This window comes from Dermacentor andersoni, chromosome 10, assembly GCF_023375885.2.
Source record: "Dermacentor andersoni chromosome 10, qqDerAnde1_hic_scaffold, whole genome shotgun sequence".
NCBI lineage: Eukaryota > Metazoa > Arthropoda > Arachnida > Ixodida > Ixodidae > Dermacentor > Dermacentor andersoni.
The window spans coordinates 110,484,942-110,505,072 of record NC_092823.1 but is presented as its reverse complement, the minus strand read 5'-3'; the positions used below and the strand labels follow the sequence as shown (position 1 = coordinate 110,505,072).

The following is a 20,131-nucleotide window of genomic DNA, read 5'->3' as shown; positions in this document are numbered from 1 at the left end:
GGGAGGGGGATGGAGATTTCGAAGCCGGGAAACAGTGACAGCGCACTTGGGACTAATTTTGTGCACTCATATCTTATCCTGTAGATAGGCGCGCCCGGAACGTATGCTCCATTTGTTCCCTTTATCAACAGAAACAAGCCTTGCGCAGGCCATGTCCATGTAGTGCGTTTTGGCGAATTTGTGCGCCAAACATATGCTGTTGTTGATTACGTAAATCATTTTTGCTTGACGTGTCAGTGCGTAGGTGATAACGGGAGATCTCTGCGGTACTGCGCCAGTGACCTGCTCTTCAAGAAGACAGTCTTGCCCTTCGCGAGTGATCACAAGGCCAAAATGATCCTGGCTCTGGGGTCGGCGCACCTCATTACTTGACGCTCCGACGAATCATTTCACAAAAAGCCGCACCTTGTTTGATGCCTACTGTCCTGTTTTGGGTCAAACCTTAGTGGCGACACATTCCGACTACGAGGGCAGTACAGCTATTGTTCACCGGAGCCCATATCACGCGTTTTCGAGCGAGCACCCAATCATACAAGATTCCGGAGCCTATATGCTTCGACGACGACGGTGATGATGCTGATGATGATGCCATATTTAAAGGCACAATCCTACTGTGGGGGATAGGCCACGAACCGGGTGGTAACATGGTAAAAAAAACACGGAATAATATTAAATAATCGGAGATGTGAAAGAAACCGATGCTTCGACGGAACATCATATTAACTGCAATATCTTCGTTTTCCTTTTCTTTTCTTGCAAAGCGAAACGTGGCGATCTATTTTTTCTTTGACTATCATACGCTCACAAAATCATTCACCGAGACATTTACCCCGTGCCTCCCCAATGACGACACAACAGACTCTACAGGAGGCCGAATATTTTTTCAGGCGGAGCCTTCGCTCCGGCTTTCGTCAAGTTTAAGCGTGCGCGTCTGACAAAACCAAAGCCGGCTTTGCCATAATTCGTGGACTGCACGAGTTTTCATGTAGTGCTTTCCGAACTTTGCAGCATTCTTGCCACTTTCGAAAGAACTTCAGCTAAACATGAACTGTGATTTTTTTAAGCAAGAGAGAGAGAGAGAGAGAGAGAAAGCAAGGACAGGAAAGACAGGGAGGTCAACCAGACGAGCACCCGGTTTGCTACCCTACACTAGGGGTGGAGGGGAAGGGGAATAGAGGAAAAGAGGGAGAAAGTGAGCACTGAATGAGTGTGGGAGGATGCATTACAGCAAACCTATATCTAAGTTCAGGGCATCTAGCCAGTCTAGCGGCAGGTGAATCATTTGAGTGGTGCCGGATGGCACAAAAAACGATCGTAGTACCGCGCTTTGGGCACAAATATAATCTAGGGCTTTCCACTTCGGCGTTCCTCTTAGTGCAACATTGCAGCATCGGGACGTTAAGTCGCACAATTTGTTTTCAACGTTAATTCATCGTTTCGGGCATTGAAAACAGCGCAGACAAATCGTGCGGGTGGTCTAATACTCTTTATTGCATGGCTGCCAGCAAGGCGTCGTGCTCGGGCGACTCCGTGACAGACACGCCCATGTCGATCAGTAGAGTTTGCAAGGTGGTCCCATGGAGGACTTGATGCTGAGCGCATCCACGTGCTCCCATCCTTTCTTGAGTTTCTCCAGGACTCGGGTCACGGTCGTCATGACGTTCTCGGTCAGCTCGTCAGCGCTCATCTTCACGTGACCCACGGAGATGCCGAACGCCTGCTCCTGCGCGTGACGTCACACAGAAAAAAAAAAGAGGCAATTAATAGTAGTAGTAGAAAATCCTATTTGTTATTTTGTAAAGAAGTCCCAGAGGGCGGAGCTCCCTGTCCAGAGCCCAATTTGCTGCTGCCATCCGACTGGCCCTGTCAGTCAGGTATCACTGCTCGTCCAAGGCTGTTCTGGAAAGAGCGGCTTCCCACTGGGAGGGGGACTAACTGCACCGATAGAATACGTGCATGGCACACGTGCCGAAATTCGAGGCCAGTTTTATCTGGCAGATGCCCTTTGCAAAACTCATTTAATTTCAGTAAATTCAGGAGCCAAGTGACTGTGAGTTGTTTATACACATGGCTACGAGCTAGCTAGATCCATTTTCTTTGTTCATTACTGTTTTTTTCTTGTACGTAATTATTTTTCACCGCTACTTATGTATAATTTGCCCTGCAGGCATTTTTCTTCTTAATACCTTAGCTATACAGTATCCATGAATCCGGCTTTATTATTATCATATAGGGAACTAAATGAATGCTCATCGCAAACAGCACGAAAGGTCACTTCTAAATACACTGTTTTCGATATACCAGAGAAGCGGCAGAGAACGCAACGTCACGACGACAGCTGAAAACATAAACATGCCATCATCTGACAACATGTTCCGACACTGTATTTTGGGCAAAAGAGAAACGTCAGCGACAACGCGAGGAAAAAGCATTAAAGGACAAAGTCCCAATCTCGTGTCATTCTACCCCGAACCTCACCATCATCACGCTCTCTCTCTGTCATTGCTTTCTTTTACAGCGAAGCACTCTTTGCGAACAATCCCAGGCTCTCCTGGCCATGGCTGCTGCGTGCTGCTACTGTCTTTACGAAAAGCGCATACGTTAAAAACGGAATTACGTGTCCAATGGTGGGATCGAACTTCAGTGCCCAAGCACAGGGGTCCGATGCTCTAACCATTAGGCCCCAGTCGCACGTGTACTTCTATCGTGCAACATGCTGCTTGAGATGATCGCCGCATGTGTCACACTGCAGCGCATGGTTACGCGAGGGCCCATGCTCACACGTCAGTTTGCTTATACGCCATAGACGCCGCAATGGAACGGGCAAATTTATAGCGTTGTATTAACAGCTTCAATTAGGCTTACTTTCAATATGTGTGTCTGTGGGGGGCGGGGGCGTGCGCGTGCGTGTTTAGGAGAGGTGAACATACCCTTCTCGCGAAGGCTTAGTTTCACGCAGATTCCAAGATGTTTGTATGCGCTGCCTAATTTCTTCTTGTGTGTGTGTGTGTGTGTGCGTGAGAGAGAGAAAGAGAGAAAGTGTGTGGGGGGAGAGGTGAACTTACCCTTCTCACCCACAGCCTGGTGCTGGTCCTGAGCTCCTTCACCTTCATGTCCAATGGTACGTGCTGTGGAACCGGCGTGATGCACTTCCTCTGCTTTGTGAAATTTTGTGCCAGGAGCTTGTTGAGTAGATTCGTTAGCGTCACGTCGGCCAGGAAGGCATCGTACCTCGCCGCTGCAGCAGCGACGACAACACTTGAATAACGACCCACCAACTGTGTCAGATTTCACGTTACAAAAGAACTACGGCAGTTACTGCTGTAAATTAACTATGCGGAAGACCGCTAAGTGGAGGAAGGTTCGTAAAAAGTAAACTTGCTATCCCGCCCGACTGCAGCGGCAACTTCGATTACAGCTCACCCGTCTACAGCTTCGTGCTATTCCCTGCACTCGTGTGAACAACTTCTTTGAGTATTCATTGCACGATAGTAAGATAGACAAGATGATGAAGTACGATTTCCTAAAATGGCTAACCTGACATTGATATATGGTGCTAAATTTTGCGCAAAATAGAGAAGCACTGAAAACGACAAAGAAAGTAAAAAGACACATCCGCTAAAGGCACACCCATAAACCATCTAATATCACAGGAACCAAAGTATCATTTTACAGCGAAGCTGTTTATGGCTTGGGTTCCATGCATTTCCTGTGTCCATCAACAAATCTGTGAGCAATAACTATCATCATCAGCAATGGCTCGTGCCACTGCTCACGCGTTCGTCGTCATCGTCTTCCACAGCTGGCTCCGTTGCCGCTCATCATGCCAGCCTTCCCGCTCATCGTGCCAGCATTCCCATACTGCCCCTCTCTCTGCGAAGGCATTGACGGCACTGGCCCACTGCCAGTCGGTGCGGTGTCAAATCCTTTGCCTCAGTATATCGCGAAATGAAAGCGCGAATGTATAACATGAACGAAAGCGAATGTATAAAAATATATGTTTGTGCGTGCCTTTCATCGCGATGACCACCAATCAAGACGACAAATGTGTTGGTACCTTTGTTCAAAATTCTGTGTCACCTCTTTGTCGTGTGCTATACAGCTTCGCTGGTCATCCGCCTTCACAGAGTAGAATGGCTCATGATTTTTTGGTAAGCTGAGTTTGATATCCTCAAGACTGATTTAAGTGGGTGAAACTGAACGCAAAGCCAATAGTAGTTTTTGATAGGCAGTAACGAACTTTCACTTGCGGTTTGGTAAACATGCAAAGGGCTAGTTAATTACAGCACTAATTATTTTACTCAAAAAGTATGTATTACCTTATTTGCACAGATGTACCCTCCAACCCAAAAAAGCAAAGGTGAGCTAGTTCCTGTAATTTTCTTGATGTGTTATGGCGTTGAGGGTTTCAGGACAAATGTATGCATGCATTACACAATACACCTTCTAAATGTTATCGACAGTGCTCGACACCCACATAACTGTTTTAATCTGGCGCTTTGCTTTGAGGGAGATCATAGTGTAATATTATAAGTTAATTTCCGCAGCAACGTTTGTTCATTTATTGCTTGGTTTATTCTTCTCGTAAAGGTGATTGAAAAGTGATTGAAACGTGATTGAAACAGTGATTGAAACGCGATAATCTGGCCGCGTGGCAGCGTGCACTTTTTGCTGACCCGGAGAGCGCTCGGTAGTCACTGATCTTCCAAATTCAATCATAAGACTCCCTAACAATCTCTCACTTCCATTGTGTACGAAAATATATCAGCTCGGTATCCGCAGCGGCCACAAGTGGCGCAAGTAGCGCCGGCAGACACGAACCCCGAGTATCGCGTTTGAATTGCGTAGCACACCTTACGTGACTGTAAGCCGTGCATTGCGCCACCGCTGATTCGCTAATAACACCTTTGCACCTTCGGAACGTACATCAGCCCCTTATTTGTGACTCATGTTATCGCAAGTTAAGATCAGTGACACTTCCCGTAATAAGCGCGAAAAGGGTACAAAAAAAAACGAGATTTCAGTTCTTGCCTTCAATCGTTTGAGCACGTTTTCTAAAGCGAGATCATCAAACCGTATCGAACTCTACGGCACAGCCATTAAAAGAGGCCGGCGATATACTTTTAATCTAATTCTCATCACTCAATAATCGCGCAAGTTCATGTGTTCTCACCGAATAAGTTACTCGTACAGTCTTTTGTCAAGAGCTTCGCTTAGCGATAGTTAAGAAGTCACCGGACCGAGACGCATAGGTTCAGTGGCACGCTTGGCGTTTCGAAATTTACAACAGCGAGAAACGCCAGTCCTCTTGAAGGGTGCCGCTCCCGAGCCGCGGAAATTCAACGAACGGGCCCCACTACGCCATTCCCTCCAAACGACCGCTCGCACACTAAGCATTTTTGAAACTAACAGCCCTGTGCAAGATTGGGAGATTGCGCAAGCTGGTAATTTATGCTAAGGAAGTGCTAGTGTTCCCTTCTTTTCCGCATTGTCCCCTGCAATGTGCACATACGTCCCAACAGGGGCAACAGCGCGTATCCTGCACAACGGTGTTTCACCAGCCTTCTGTGCTCACTGCCTCCTTGACCGGCTTACAGAGTCTTCGGTGACCTTCTTAGGCGGAGTTTCTGTTTTCATGGAAAAATTGCGTTCTGCGTACAAGTGACACTGCCGGTGCAATAAAAGTTAACAGAATCTTACATTACAATAACGCATTAGAAGCTTCAGATGTTAATCTCGCTTCAAAATTATTAGGAAGGATTGCTTTTACTATATACCGTGTTCCGTTCAAGTCTAGTTCCATTGTTTCGTTTCACCTAATTTGACTCTAATTAATATAAAACAACACAGCCTCATAGTCATAGGTTGTCACAAATGCCTCACAAGCCGTTTCGCTCGAAGTTCAGCCGGAAGGTGTTCATTATTGCCGCGTCTCCTAAAGTCGCTCACTGCTAGCACTTCGAACTACCCCTGAGATCCCTGGTGTTACTCCGCGGAGCACCATTTCCAAAAAGAAACAGTGCTAACCTTGACATCACAACACGTTCATTCAAAAGCTGTTGGAAGCAATCATCTCAACAGCAAAGTTTGAGGCATATTTTCCTTGCGTTAGAAAACTTTAGCTTAAAGGACGCGAATTAATGATAAACAAATTTATCGTTCGATTTTTTTATTGATGTTGCTGAATTTGATCATTCGACCTGCGTACGATAGTTGCAGACTAACCGGAGCACGCGCAGAGTCTTTTCAATATAGCATAACTTAACCGCCTGTAAGCATCCGCTCCATTGACGGTGACTGCTCTTACTGCCTCGAACTATAAAACGATTTCTGGGTATGCTATACAGGAAACTGCGAGCTTGGTGCACGCCCTGGTTTCGAGCTCTTTTGCACTATGGTATTTGACAACTAGTAAACAATGACAGTGGGGAATCCGCGAGGAGAAAAAGAATCAAGGAACCAACTCTAGCTGACATCAACGTAATGCGACGTTACGTAGATGCCACTGTGTAGGTGTTTGTTATTGTGGTACCCACTGACCCATGTTGCCATCAAAGAGGTTCATTGAAAATCGACACATACTCATTAGCCCCTGGGACATGTGCCACTGGCTATATGCTACTGGGGCCACTGGGTATGTCCTACTATATATGTGCCCCAACGGCTACCGGGTATGCGCAACTGGGCCCCTGGGTATTTGCTATTGGACATGGGCCGCTTTTCAATGACATTCCACAATATAGAAAATCCGAGTGCGGAGCAGTGGGAGAGCGTGCTCTCCAGCGGCGACCCTAGCCTCCAACGGAGGCTGGTGTATCATGCCCGACGAGCAGCCACGCTCAGTGGTGCCCTGGAATAGGGGCGCCAACCATGCAGGCCGAAGATCATCATCAACCAATAAAAGATGAAGACATACGGCCCGGCCGCTGAATTACTCTTTCTAGAGCAATAAAGTTTGCTTCCTCCTCCTCCTCCTCAATGAGCCTCCTTGACGCTAAGTTGGATACGTGCCACTGGGTATGTTCCAGTGGGGTCATTGGGTATGCACCACTAAGCACTCTCCAACGCCCCATCCCATTTGCACATCCCCACTGGACTTTCTTCGGAACAAGCCCATAAAAACGAGCAGATACACACTGAAACAAACTGGATTGACAAGGAAGAATGATTCGCATTAAATAAGTTGCCCTACGAAATTGTTGGTAGCAAATAACACGTACCGAGCTTTTTAATCGCCGTCGGTCGCCCCTTCAACAGCATGACTTCCTCAATACTCATGAAATCCAGGTTGCAGGCCCTGGCTTCTTTTCTATCTATTTTGTAGCCGATCATGCAGCCCCGGAAGTGGGGCTTTACAACGTGCGGCAGCCTGTCCAGGGAGACAAGAAAAAAATGTCGTTAACTGACTTGGGTTACATCGTAGCCTCCGAGACTGGGAGGCAAAACGCGTGTGTGAACTCAGCGGATATGCTAGTACACGTGCAGCTTTCCTTCAGCTGGTCCCCAGTCACGGCAGTAAGACCCAATGAAAAGAGTAGAGTGACTTCTAAATGACTTCTGAAGCGCAGTCTCAATGTACTAATAGCAAATGCTTCAGAGCTAAAGCTTGTGCTGCCAGTAACACACAGGCCAACTCTTAGGGGTGTTCGTCAGATGATGTCGGTCACACTGTTTATGCGATAACGACAATCTTAATAACTTTGCTCTGGCTGCACACTCTTTTCTGGACCTGCACGTACGCGTTCTATTACTGAGTTAACTTCAGATGCAATGCACAAACTGTGACACATTCGCAACATGCGGAGACTGACAAGCAACACATTTTTTTAAGTTTGACCGACTTTTCCAGCGACTTCGTTATCGCGTGCAATGTCCTACTTCGGCATATAAAAATTACACCACAGTCTGGCTAGGTTGGCACGTGGCGGTGTCTTAAACTGCGTTTGCGATGAATGGTGGCCTATTACTTGTGTAAGTTGACGTCGGAAGAAAGAAAGCAGTCAATTTGTGTTCCTGCTCTCGACGTCGTGATACGAGCTTCCCGTTGCATTCCCCACGTATGTGCTTATTAACCACGTGTGCGGAAACAATAAATGGGACAAGAAACAGTCATAACGCTCCAGAGCACTTGCATACGTAATTTTTTGCAAAGGTCGTAATTAAGTCCACACACTTTAAGCTTTTCTTGCACATTACCTATTAAGCTACGCCTTATTTTCGGCAAATATAAGCGAAATGCATAATCTAGTTCGCCGACTACACCGGAGAAGCCAACTAAGGATGTCGGATGACATATGAAGGAGGTAAAAAAAGAGTATTTAGTTAGTATTTCCAACACATTTGGGCCAAGAGAGAAATTTCGTCGCACGTTAGATTCGCTATTTCCCTTATTTTTACCTAAATTGTAGTTGGTATCTTGCGCAGTCACTTTAGAAGTGTGGGAAACGTTGCGAGAAACGGCATTTTGGCAGTCTGAAATGCTCCAATAAGTAACTTTCTACAAATGTAATTAATCTAGACGCATTAGACAATTATTGCTTGTCAATCGCAGCATGCTTCACATCTTCAACGAAATATAAGCACTGTAGTTCGAAAAGTTCACCGAGAAAACCAAGTAAAAGCGAGTACGTGTCTCGTATACGGCATAAAAATTGGACAAAGGCGTGTATTTAGTAATTATTTTCAAAGCGCATAACTAACCTAAAGACTTCAAGCTTACGCTACACACAGACTTATGCAAGATAGTACTTCAAAAATTTATTGAGCATAAATAACTTACTATTCTGCAGAAAAGTACTTTTGTAGCTTACGAAATAGTTTGGAAAAGCATTTGAGTATAGTACTACATGTTCATAAAAGGTATTTTGTTACTTTGAAGATGCTTCCATGATACGCTTCATTATGAAGTTAGAAAGGAAGCACAACAAAATGGTGTACTGCCAAAAATCTTAAATGGCGTGCAAGATGTATTGCTTTTCGAAGTTTTCGTCGGACAACTTGCCTCTGTTCTTAATATACGACTCCCTATTCTGAAAGGGTTCTCAACAGATGTGATCGACGGGACGGCGGCATTGTGTCGCAGGAAGAGCTCATGAAGCGCAGGGTACACTTCAATACAACTCTGACTTCCTCTGACTCATTTCCACACAGGTACGCAGACTACACGTCCGCAGTTGAAAGGTCGTTGTCACCTACAGGTGTCTCGTGCCTCGTATTGAAAAGCTTGTTTGTTTGTCGCTTTCATATTTTGCACTGCATCCGGTCGAAACTGGTAGTCAGAAGGTTCGAACCTTTGTCACCTGGCGTTTATGGACACGTCTAAGATGAGTACTGCCCTGTAGAGTTATGTTCGGCGACTAAAAGTGGAAGCTGCACAAATGAGATTTGGCCGTGACAGCTTCATGGCCACCCCGCGACAGCTCCAGCCCGCTTCAACTTCATTAGCCCACAACCCACCAGGTTGGGCCTATACCCTCACCAACATTATTGCACAAATTAAAATTAAATGTAACTGTTTCTCCCCGTCTTACTGCGACGCTCACTCGACTTCTCACATTCTATAGCCGCAGCCAGAGATGGCACATTATGGCCGCTATTTCGACGTCACTGATGAAAGTTTCCTTTAGAAATGAGAATGCTCGTGCTACAGACACTCGAGAAACATTCCCGCCACGCGGTCCAGATTTGGCGGTGAAATTGCAGCAATCTGCTCAGGACTGCCTGTGAGCTATGCTCGGCAACGCTGCCACAATACCGTTTAGCTTTGTCACCGAAATTTTAACCATAATCTGCTACCCTGCAAAAAACCTTCATTGCTTGTTGCTGAGCTCGAAAACCACGCTCGGTACAAGGTCTCCTGCCCACCACGACGCAGGCACCTCTGCAGTCGCACATTTTTGCACCTGCGCTATCAAGCGGGCCATATGGCATGCACAAGTGTCGGGACGCGACAACGAGGAAGGAAAACCTAGGCTGGCACTTAAAAAAAAATAAGGAGCGGTGGTGGGGATTAATAACTTTATCCTCTCATGAAACTTTATCCTTTCATAAAAAAAAATTCTTGCGTGCGTCCCATCGTGGGCCTGACGGCTCGGTGAAAGAAGTTTGTGTGTACGTAGCTTACAGCCCGCTTGTTTTGAACAAAGGTATCCTGCCTGTAACGGCCAGGTGGATTGGCCTTGTGCTCTCTCGCTAAAGGGATTGACTTTTGCTTCTAAATACTTGAAGTAATTAGTGCAAGATACCCTGAAATGTATTGAAGCTGCAACGCAAATACTTCTCTTTCAATGTACCTTTAAGATACGAAAATACTCTGACAAGTACTTAAGATAGAGTAAGTTGAGTACATCATTTAAGATATGAACAAGTCTGGGTACATGTCGCCCATAAAGTGGCTCCTATTTTCCCAAAATATGAAATCTCTGCTGTTTTTGGTCCTTTGGGAGAAACGGAGAAACTTTTGGAGCGTTTCACATAATCCATCTAAACGGGCCGAAAACTAGGGTTCAGTACATTTTCACTTAGCCCCTAAATGACACACACACAAGACTCCAAAATCTGCCTACTTCCTGAAATGAAAATCGAAATCTGCCAAAATCGAAATCTTCCTGCCGTAGAACCTAACATTCTTCACATTTTCTCAAAGTATATGCTTCGTGAGTGATCTTGCTTTTTTGTTCTGAAAACTGCGAAATCTGGCATACAACGTTTTCGATCGCTTCTGGTGCTCTGGTGTCGCATTCACAGCTTCGCTTTAAAGCTACGAAGACACCTCAAGACACATTGAACACATTGTCTTGTCGTCATTGTTTTCCACAACTCGCTTTCGACCCCGCGAATTGGTGGAACGTTAAACATCACTTGGGAGTCAAGAATGGTGCTTTGGCACGTGAAACCCCAGGATTCATTCAACGCACTTTTGACGAGAGGATGAGGTGTGGTCGTTTGCCATAGGATTCTCTTCAAAAAGCCGTTGGTGAATAGCATTATGCCCTCAAAACAACCAGCTTACATGCTGTGGGTTAGATTGTTGTTACCGTTCCCATGCGCTAGCAATATATGTTGTCTCGTCTTGGTATGTGCGTGCTCGCATTAGCGTTATGCTTTGGCCTGGAGTGCCCATCGCGAAGGTTCATGTGACAGTCGGCCAGGTGATCGATGTTAGACTCGAGATACGTTTTAAAATGCGTGGGTACGGCATCCAACGTAGAGTTGCTTACCTGATGATGCCGTTAAGACGCTTGTACCTCTGGAAGTTGTAGTCCTTGAGCCAGACCAGTAGGTCGACCGTCTCCAAAAATCTGCGGCGCCTCTTGGCCGCAGCGCTGAGCACATCGTTGACGCATTGGTACACCTCCTGCTTGCTGACCCTTCGCAGAAAACTGGGCACACAAGGGATCGCAAATAATTTGATTTGACGCGTCAAAGCGACTTCGTTGAAAGTACGCTAACGGAATATTCGGGTGGTTCTTTCAGAATGATCTAGCCCTGCTGCGAGCGTGGTGAAGACAGCTTTAGAGCTGTATTACGAGAACAACCAAGTATGGAAGTGATGTTTCTGCTTCCTTATCACCAGTACAATCCGCTTGTGCTAGAACGAATGCTGCGTATACGCTTTACGTGCACATTACAGCGCTGCCAGAGCACTCGGCAGCGATCAGGTAAATATACCTGGTTTCGAAGCCGCCATGGAAGCCCGAATGTTCAAAACATGGCAGGTCATCGGCGGAGGGATAGACGGATGTTATGAGCTTCCCTTTTGGAACGGGGTGGTGGGTTGCGCCACCAAGCTCTTGTTATTTTATTGCCTAATGTCCTACATATGTTAAAGAAGAAAAAAAGAAAGGGGGAAAAGCCCACCATGAATTTTCATAACCAAAGTTTCTGAACCCCTATTGTGAACTTTGTTTCTGTACGCGTCCGTTGTTTGTCGTTTCCCTACTTTTTTTCCACCAATCTTCCCATCGCCTCTTACTATTCTCTATTGCGGATATGCTTACTTTCCCCCCTGCTCTCGCTGAACACAAAGACTTGAAAGAGGCCTGTTATGCCTAAGATATCTTCACATTCTAATCAAACATGTTCCATCGTTTCTCTAACTTTACCACGGCAAGCACAGGCTTCTTCCTTCTTATATTTCGCTTTATAAGTTTGTGTTCTAAGGCATCCTGATGTCGTTTCGAAAAGTAATCAGCTTCCCTCTAAGTTATCATAAATTGTTTCTTTCCTGATTTCGTTTTTTTCCTCTTAAGTAATTACTCATGGTAGGTTTCTTTTCCATTGCCGCCACCCATGAGATTATCTCAGCCTCTCATACTTTTCGCTTGACGTTCTTTGTTGCTGTGTTGCTCACCATACAGGCTGCATACTTGGTGGTAAGCTTCCTAGTTGTTTTCGTCCATTGTGAATCAGCGTTTTTCATGTACAAATACCTGAACACTCTCCCAGCCCATTTACTTTCTTCCATATTCCTCAGTCGTTCCTCATAATCAATTTTACTGTGAGCTTCCTTCACTTCAAAACTTGTCCAGCCCATATCACCGTGCACAGCTTCATTTGTAGTCTTCCTGTGAGCCCCCAACGCGAGGCGTCCCACTGACCTTTGGTTGCCGTTCATGGGGCTTAGCGCCATCTGTGTGAGGAGGGAACGCTTCCAGCGGAAGAAAGAATAATGTGGCGCCTCATCCGTTAAAAACAGAAGTGTCGTAATTTTGTTCTCAAAAGCGCGAAATTTGTTTTGGTGGCCTGCCATGAGCTGCATATTCAAATGCCCCACCATTCGACTTGATGAAAGCTTAGAGCTTTCAGCGTGGAAAGCGATACAGCAAAGGGTCAGCCGTACGGGTGTCGAAATCGTACCCCTGCACAGAGCATACTTTCTTTGGAGGCCGACAAAAGCTTTGGGGGTAGAGTGCTGGTCCCATCTCAGGACGCCAAGCCCGTCAGCCAGCCCACTCGCATGAAAACAGCTCAAGTAACCAAGCACCTGGTGGTCGTAGCTCACTGCTTTTGACTGAACAGGTTAAGAAACGATGAAACTACCCGCGCCATCAAATTCAGACAAACGTCGACGAGCAAAACAACACAATGTCTGAGGGGGGAGGCGTATTGTAACTGGTGAACTTCACCAGCGCGCCTTTCTGCACACTTCAAGAGATGCATCCGATTACAAGTGACAGCGGCGTGAACGTGCACTTATGGTGGCCACGGAAAAATGATATTTATTGATAATTATAAAGTAAAATAGAGCTGCCTTTTCTTTTATCGTCCCGCGCAGTTAAGCTTGAATGGGAATTTTATTTTCTTTGAATAAATTCAATTCTGTCTCGTTTTAATAAAAAAAACGCATTTTTCTTTCCCAGTGTTTGTTCCCTCCTCACACAGTCGCACTTTTATCACTGCTCCCATAACCAGCCTTGCCTATTGCAGGGTAGCCAACCGGAACAACCTCTGGTTAACTTCCCTGCCTTTCTCTGCATAATTTTCTTCCTCTCTCGGTGACAATTTGTTCTGAAGCGCTTTGTGCCCGAAGCTTCGCGACTTATTTGTATCGACCTTGGCGACCCCTCGAATATGCCACAAATAGCGCATTCAGATAACGGATGAATTCGCGGACGGACTGTCGGCCCGTGCACGGCCACCTAGAGCTAAAGAAGGCCTCTGCATGACCTCCTCTCCGCAGCAGCTACAGACTGCTCCTAGCTTTCACTCTGTTTCGGTTTTTGATAAGACAGGCGCATAAGTGGCTGGTCGATGCACAAGCGCTATTATTATTGCCCGCACTCCCTATAACCGGCGTGTCTCCGAGGGCTAGAATGAGTCTTCGTAATTGGGCGGCCAATGTGCCTGTGTTTTACACCTTGAGACAGCATGAACGAGTGACCTGCGCGCGAGAGAGCGTGTTCTAGGTCGCGTCGATGCTATCTAATGCAACACGAGTGCGCGCTGTTGGTTCAGCCGGTTCGGTCCGACTCAGCTTGGCCGCGGAAGCGGCACAATGCATCCTCGCTAGCCGCAATGGATCTTCGCTCGCCGCAGGCGGCCATCTGCACGAAGCAAACGCCAGCGCCGTTATCTGTGGTTCACTTCGCTGCTTGGTCGCACCACGTGATCGGGCTTTACGTGATGAAACATCACGGAGTCGTGCTGCGCACATCTCGTTTGCGAATTTTAAATAAGCTGCCGTTGTCATGGCTCTTAATCGTGTGAAAAGTCATTATTCTTGATTTAGCTACGAATGCCGCAAACAACAACGCGAAAAGGGCCATAAAGTTTGTAAGGTTCAAGTAATATTATTTTAAATAAACACTACTTCTAGAAGAGATGATCGCTTTGACACACAAATTTCAACAGCGTCCAAGAGCTTTGCAAACTATATGAGAGCGAATCATAAACAAAGTAATTTAATGGCCCCGAAATATGGAGAAAATGCGGTGATACGCGCAAGCTTCCAAGCTGCATTTGCACATGACCGCTAATTAGCATCACCCGCGCGGCTCGTCGCAACAAAACTTGGACGGAGACTCTCTGACGGCTCAGCACAACGTCACGCGACATCAAAACGACGTTGACAAAACGGTCCTTCCTCTGACGGTACTCAAGTGGTTATTCCTTTAGTTAGCGTATAAAGAAGTTCACAGAGCGACTGTCTCATAATGTCAAAATGTATCCGCGAAACTGCGAGTGCATTGTAGGGGTTCCTCTTCGAGACCGTCCAATTTCTTTTAACCTCTAACATCACAATATTGTTGTCGAGGACCAGAAAAAAAAAAGTTGCCCTCGAGAAAGCCTACAGCACCACGTGACGTTTCATCCTAATGGAAGCATCGAAACGTTCTTATGAAAAGCCTCCAGTTTTCATCACGAATTTCAAAAAAACAAGAAGCGTGACTTGTAAACAGCAAATTATACAGCCAACATGACGAAATTTGTAGAAAACACCCACAGCAGTGATCCAGTACGGGTGACCATATGTACTGTGGCCTCTCGAACTATAAGCACAGAAGGTTTCTCGGACACACTATAAACTACCGCGTCGCGGTTCGAAATACTCTATAGACCCATATGAACGACACAGACCTTGCTTTGAACGCCAGCAGCTCTTCGTGAGCACAGGTAACTAACACAGTCGTGCTAGTGGCAAAACCTGGTCCTAAATTTTATAGTATTGGCCTCGAGCTCCACCACTGGAAAAGCTGGCGCCACCGTCGGCGTGACGTGCTAGGAGGGATCACGTGGACATAGCGGCCGCGTCGGCTGCTTCGGGAGCGCCGAAGCGAGCTGAAAACGAGTTTAAATTCCCTGGTACGCTGTGGTCCTCATTTAGTGGCGAAATTTTCCCGCTTCGAGTGTCTCCTTTACAACACTTGAAAGCACTACAATAGGTAGTGGCTGCCTTTGAAAGCGCGCAACATGGTAGGCTACTGTTCGGTGCCGCAGGGCCGGACGCACGTAACGGAGGCCGGTGTCAGCCTTAGTCACACGTAGCCGCAGGACAAGAAGCTGCGTGAAGCTTGGCTCGCGAAACATAAAACCGGCAAACAGTCATCGGCTACAACTCGGGTATGCAGCAAGCACAGACGCGAGGAAGATTTCTGCTACGGCGCCACGTCTGCGATGTTCTGAAAACGCGCACTAGACGCTCGCCCGAGTCCGCTGTCCGACTAATGTCATGATGGTTTGGTCTATGAACTTGTCGATGCTATAGATACTGGCAAGTTCAGTGGAGTGGAAAGGCAGCGGTAAGAAGCACATTTAAACAAAGCATGGCATATGGTCATGTTTGTGTTATGAATTAATGCACTGGATTGCAAAAAAGGAGCAGCGGGAAATTGCACGCTGAGAACACCCATAAACATACAGTGCGACGCAACTCGAGAAATAATATTGAAAGGTCCAAGAATTTAGAAGAAAAAAAAAGATTGAATCGTCGCGACGGCACATCACAGTCCCCGTAGGCGCCGAAGTCTCTACAATGAAATTATTTTTGAACAGCTCTGATAGCGCCCACGCAACAATGGTTGCTTGTATACTGTCAAATGCTCATATTCTGCAGCCTAAAGCTCATGGCACGGTGCGAAAACGCGCGCGCGGAGAAATCGAAACAGTGCGCGGACAAGCATGCAGACGCGCAGTCGGTCGCTGCGAATCTGCGCGATCGCTGCATTGAGGCTTCATTCTGTTACGCTCCATTTAGTAATACAAACACTATAAGAACATATTTCACATAGTTTGCTCTCAGCGTTTACCTACCTTTCACGCAAGAATCCGGTTCGAGAGACTCCATCGCGGCGACCGCACGCAGTGGCGTTCACTGTACGTATTCGGTAAGGAGATAGCGTCTGTAAACGATTGTGTGCTTTCAGTTTGCCCAAGATTATTATTTAGACAGTAAAAAACTTCTCTCGTTTCGAAAGTACTTACAGAAATGTCCGGGAGAGCTCGCGTGTGGCGTTTTCAGTGAGCGCTGACAGCAAAACCTATGAGGAGCGCGCCACGTGATCCCTCATACTACGCCAGCGAGCCGCTTCCGATAGATGGCGACTCCGTAACTCCTCGCGGCCAATATGCAAATGTGTCCCAGCTAATTTTTGCCAAGGTTTCAGATTATGCCAAAGCATACTAGTAGGAAACGCTGTCACTCCAGGATTGTGAACGTTGCTTTGATTGACATTATCCCTGTATAAAGAAAGTGTCTCGACTACGTCGGTTGCGGATTAGGTGATGCCATCAATGTATAATGATTGCGGAGTGTAATCTGTAAAGCCAGTTTACGTCAGCGCTGTTTCTTGTATTTATTCTCACATGTTCTTTTTTTCTCTCGCGTTTTATTTGTTTCAATTTTCGTTCTTTATTGCACTAAAGTTTGTCTTAGCCTTCGAACACATTTAACATACGAGAGGAGCGTGTCCCGATCCCGCAAGAAAGTTTGGAACGCTGCCCCTTTTGCGTCTTTGTGCTTCTATCCACGACTCACATCGAGTACGACGGCGTAGGTGGCTCTCGTTCCGGTTGAGGCGATGTCGCACGGGATGTTGGCTCTTCCTGACTCGCCTCAGCCACGTAGACACTGCATCGTGAGGGAAGCGGTGGAGTACAACGGAAAAGCAAGGGCAGTTGAGGCACATGAATAAGCGTTAGCAGCTGGGGCGTCAAACCGTAACTTAACCGGTGCATTGCGATTCATTTCATTCCGAAGCGAAACCGTGACGAAAAAAGTAATAAGGCAGATCCGACGCGCATGTTCAATACTTATGTGAAGCGAAGCTATGGCGAAGGGGCCAAACACTGTAAAGCTAAATTTGATGCATAGAATATTCTTGAGCGCAAACAACACAAAGAACGGAATCAGCTTTCTTGGACATCAGTCTAGTTAACGTGAGCGCCGCTACGTGGCGTATTGACCTTAATGTTTTCGGACTTCCTGTGGTGACGCAGGGATGACGCCCAGGAAAAAAATATTATAACTAAAAGCTATCCTTGCAAACATCGCCAAATAACTTGTCCTGCTAGCGATATCGTTGTTTTTGATAGATAGTAGCCGCTCGTCGGCTGGAAATGGCATATCAGCCTTACAGAGTTTATTCGAGACACGGAAAACACAGCTATTATTGAATTCGTGCTGTTCAGAGGCTTCTCGAAAGGCAGCCACATTTTTTTTAAAGCCTTAGGGAGTGTTACAGGGGGAAAAATGCATGTTTGGGAAGTGTGGGAAGCCGATCACGTGGGAGAAGGGTGTGCGTGCGTGCGTGTGTGTGTGTGTGTGTGTGTGTGTGTGTGCGCGCGTGTGCGTGTGCGTGTGCGTGTGTGTGTGTGTGTGTGTGTGTGTGTGTGTGTGTGTGTGTGTGTGTGTGTGTGTGTGTGTGTGTGAGAGAGAGAGAGAGAGAGTACTGCCGGTGGTCCACAAAGAGATGCGATGTAATGCTAACGCATTTCTTTCGCACTTACCGCTAAATGTCGCTACTGACGTTTTTTTTTTAATGGTACGCAATCAAAGCTCTGAGATAATCGTCCAAAGCGCTACGCAGCAGCTTGTCTTCAGTCGGAACGTATTCTGATTTTGTGGGTAAAATTTAGCGTTCCAAAGTCGTGCAGCAGTATGAGAGACTCATGGGCTACCGCAGCAGCTGCAAATTGAGCAAACATGCGCTTCAGCATCAAGACGGACGCATGAACAATTTGGTTTGGCACCTTCGAGCATAAAGCACAGCACAAGGACAGTGCGAGCTCTCTCTGTGTCGTTGTCCGTTAGCATACTATGACCGAAGATGATCACAATAGCAGTTATCTTTGTTGGCCACCGGGCCAGGTAAACCTTTAGGTAGCATATACACATTAATTGCGCTTAGTTGTCAAAATACTGTCAGGTGGCTGCAAATAATGTGCGTGAAGGAAGGCCACCATTTCAGATTATTGTGACATGTGAGATTTGTTTGTTCTCCGTATTCACTGTCATGCTGCTGTTCTGCCTTTATATTATACCCACAAATTTGTAGACTAGCGGATATCGAAAACCAAAAAAGGCTACCCACGTACTCAAAGGCATCACGCACAACATCTTACACTAACTTGTATAGAAGAGCTATGCCACTGTCAAAGACATCGATAGAAATATTGGCAGTTCGGGGAAGGTGGGAGTCAGCACGTGAGAAATTTGTTAGCACTCTTATGGGCAGTTTCCGGTCGCTGACGTCGGCCACAGAACCGAATGGGCCTGTGTTCATCGCCTGCCGACATTCTCACCTTATTTCGCGCCATCGGGTTTCAGGTGAACTTCTTACACAGCCAATTTATTTGCCTGAAATGTTGGTTAACATGTCAACGTTATAGGCTTTTAATTTTTACCCAACAAAGCAACATCTGCTCCAAGATTTCCAGCGATTTCACCTTTCCCATGATGTCCGCATTTTTGTCGGCCTCTATTCATATTAATGGGGCGTTTTTGAAAGATGTAACCATAGCGCGCCCCCCCCCCCCCCCCCCCGACCACACTGCTCAAAAAGCCATTTTACCAATGTGTTAGCATTAGCAGTATTACGAGTGTGTGCGTGCGTGTACGTGTGATTTGGCCGGGGTCCGACCTTTGGAAACGCATATCTGGAAACTGGCGTCGTGCTCAGAAACCGTCCCAAGTAAATGTGGCTTGCTAACTCATCCGGCTCTAATTTGTAAACTACGTTACGTACCATTAAGTAATTAGATAACTCGTCGATTATGAAAGTATTGTACTTCTTCGATAACGAATTTCGATATAACGTGCCAATAATCTCCGCCTCTGCGAGTAATTAGGCTAAAGGAGCAGAACTCTGCTACCTGCCGCTGGCCATATTTAAAAGTGCTACAGATTAAAAAAGAACACGCTACGCAGGTTAGGCCCAGATGCGCTCTCCTAGTCGGCAACTTTGCACAGCCAATAGGAGCACGGACAGGTTTGCACTTAAATCCGAGAGCGCAAAATAGCATTCTGTAAAAATTTAAAATAAATGCATTGATAAGCGAACGGGGTTGAATACTAAATTTCAATTGCCGCCGGAGGGCATGAACAATTCCCCTTGGATAACACGGCCTTACAACATCACGCCTAGCCCTAATGTGTGCGTACAACACCGACACTGCGTCTTAATCTTCTTAGTCGCTTAGGATTCAGCATCTCACAGTGAAGGACGACCCTACGGTGTAATCTGGAGCCACGTAATGTAGTCGGCCCCCACTAACCCTGAAAACAAGAGTGCAGCCATCACATAAAGGCTACTTTGGGACGACGCTTAGCCTAAGCGTATAGTCCTAAGCCACCTCGATAAAGCCAGAAAAAAGAAAGGTTGTCTCAGGCGTCAGCATGTCATACGGGACTTTGCGAAAAGGCAGAATGCGGAATGGCACAGCCAAATAAAAACTGACAACGCAGAGTCTACGTACCTCATGCTGGAGCAAGACCACCCGAACGCGAAATATTTATTATGATGGCGATGGTGATAACTTATTTCATAAGGTGGCACAGACCTCCCACGGGAGCTCGACCAACACTCGGGGAGTGTTTCAGTAGATAATGATGAACGAAAATGAAAGATAAGCTTATTTTACTTAATATGACGTCTAATTCAGCCTTCCAGACTTTCAGAAAAACCGCAAAGAA

The 20,131-nt window shown here is 46.4% G+C and overlaps 1 protein-coding gene across 1 annotated transcript; it reads right to left on the bottom strand.

Moving 5' to 3' along the window:
- Nucleotides 1-1,473: 1,473 nt before the first annotated feature.
- Nucleotides 1,474-20,014, bottom strand: LOC126543627 (large ribosomal subunit protein uL1-like). The gene is made up of 6 exons (XM_055061092.2): nucleotides 19,915-20,014; nucleotides 16,976-17,068; nucleotides 11,220-11,381; nucleotides 7,221-7,369; nucleotides 3,066-3,238; nucleotides 1,474-1,723 (listed from the first exon to the last, which is right to left on the bottom strand). Exons 1-6 carry the CDS (start codon nucleotides 19,917-19,919, stop codon nucleotides 1,553-1,555), a joined length of 753 nt encoding a protein of 250 aa, XP_054917067.1. The 5' UTR covers nucleotides 19,920-20,014; the 3' UTR covers nucleotides 1,474-1,552.
- Nucleotides 20,015-20,131: the final 117 nt, after the last annotated feature.

Coding starts and splice junctions, on each gene's coding strand:
- LOC126543627 (XM_055061092.2), bottom strand. Junction 3,239..7,220: donor GACGGCGATTAAAAAGCTCG/GTACGTGTTATT, acceptor TCGCTGCTGCAG/CGGCGAGGTACGATGCCTTC. Junction 1,724..3,065: donor CCAGGCTGTGGGTGAGAAGG/GTAAGTTCACCT, acceptor CGTCACGCGCAG/GAGCAGGCGTTCGGCATCTC.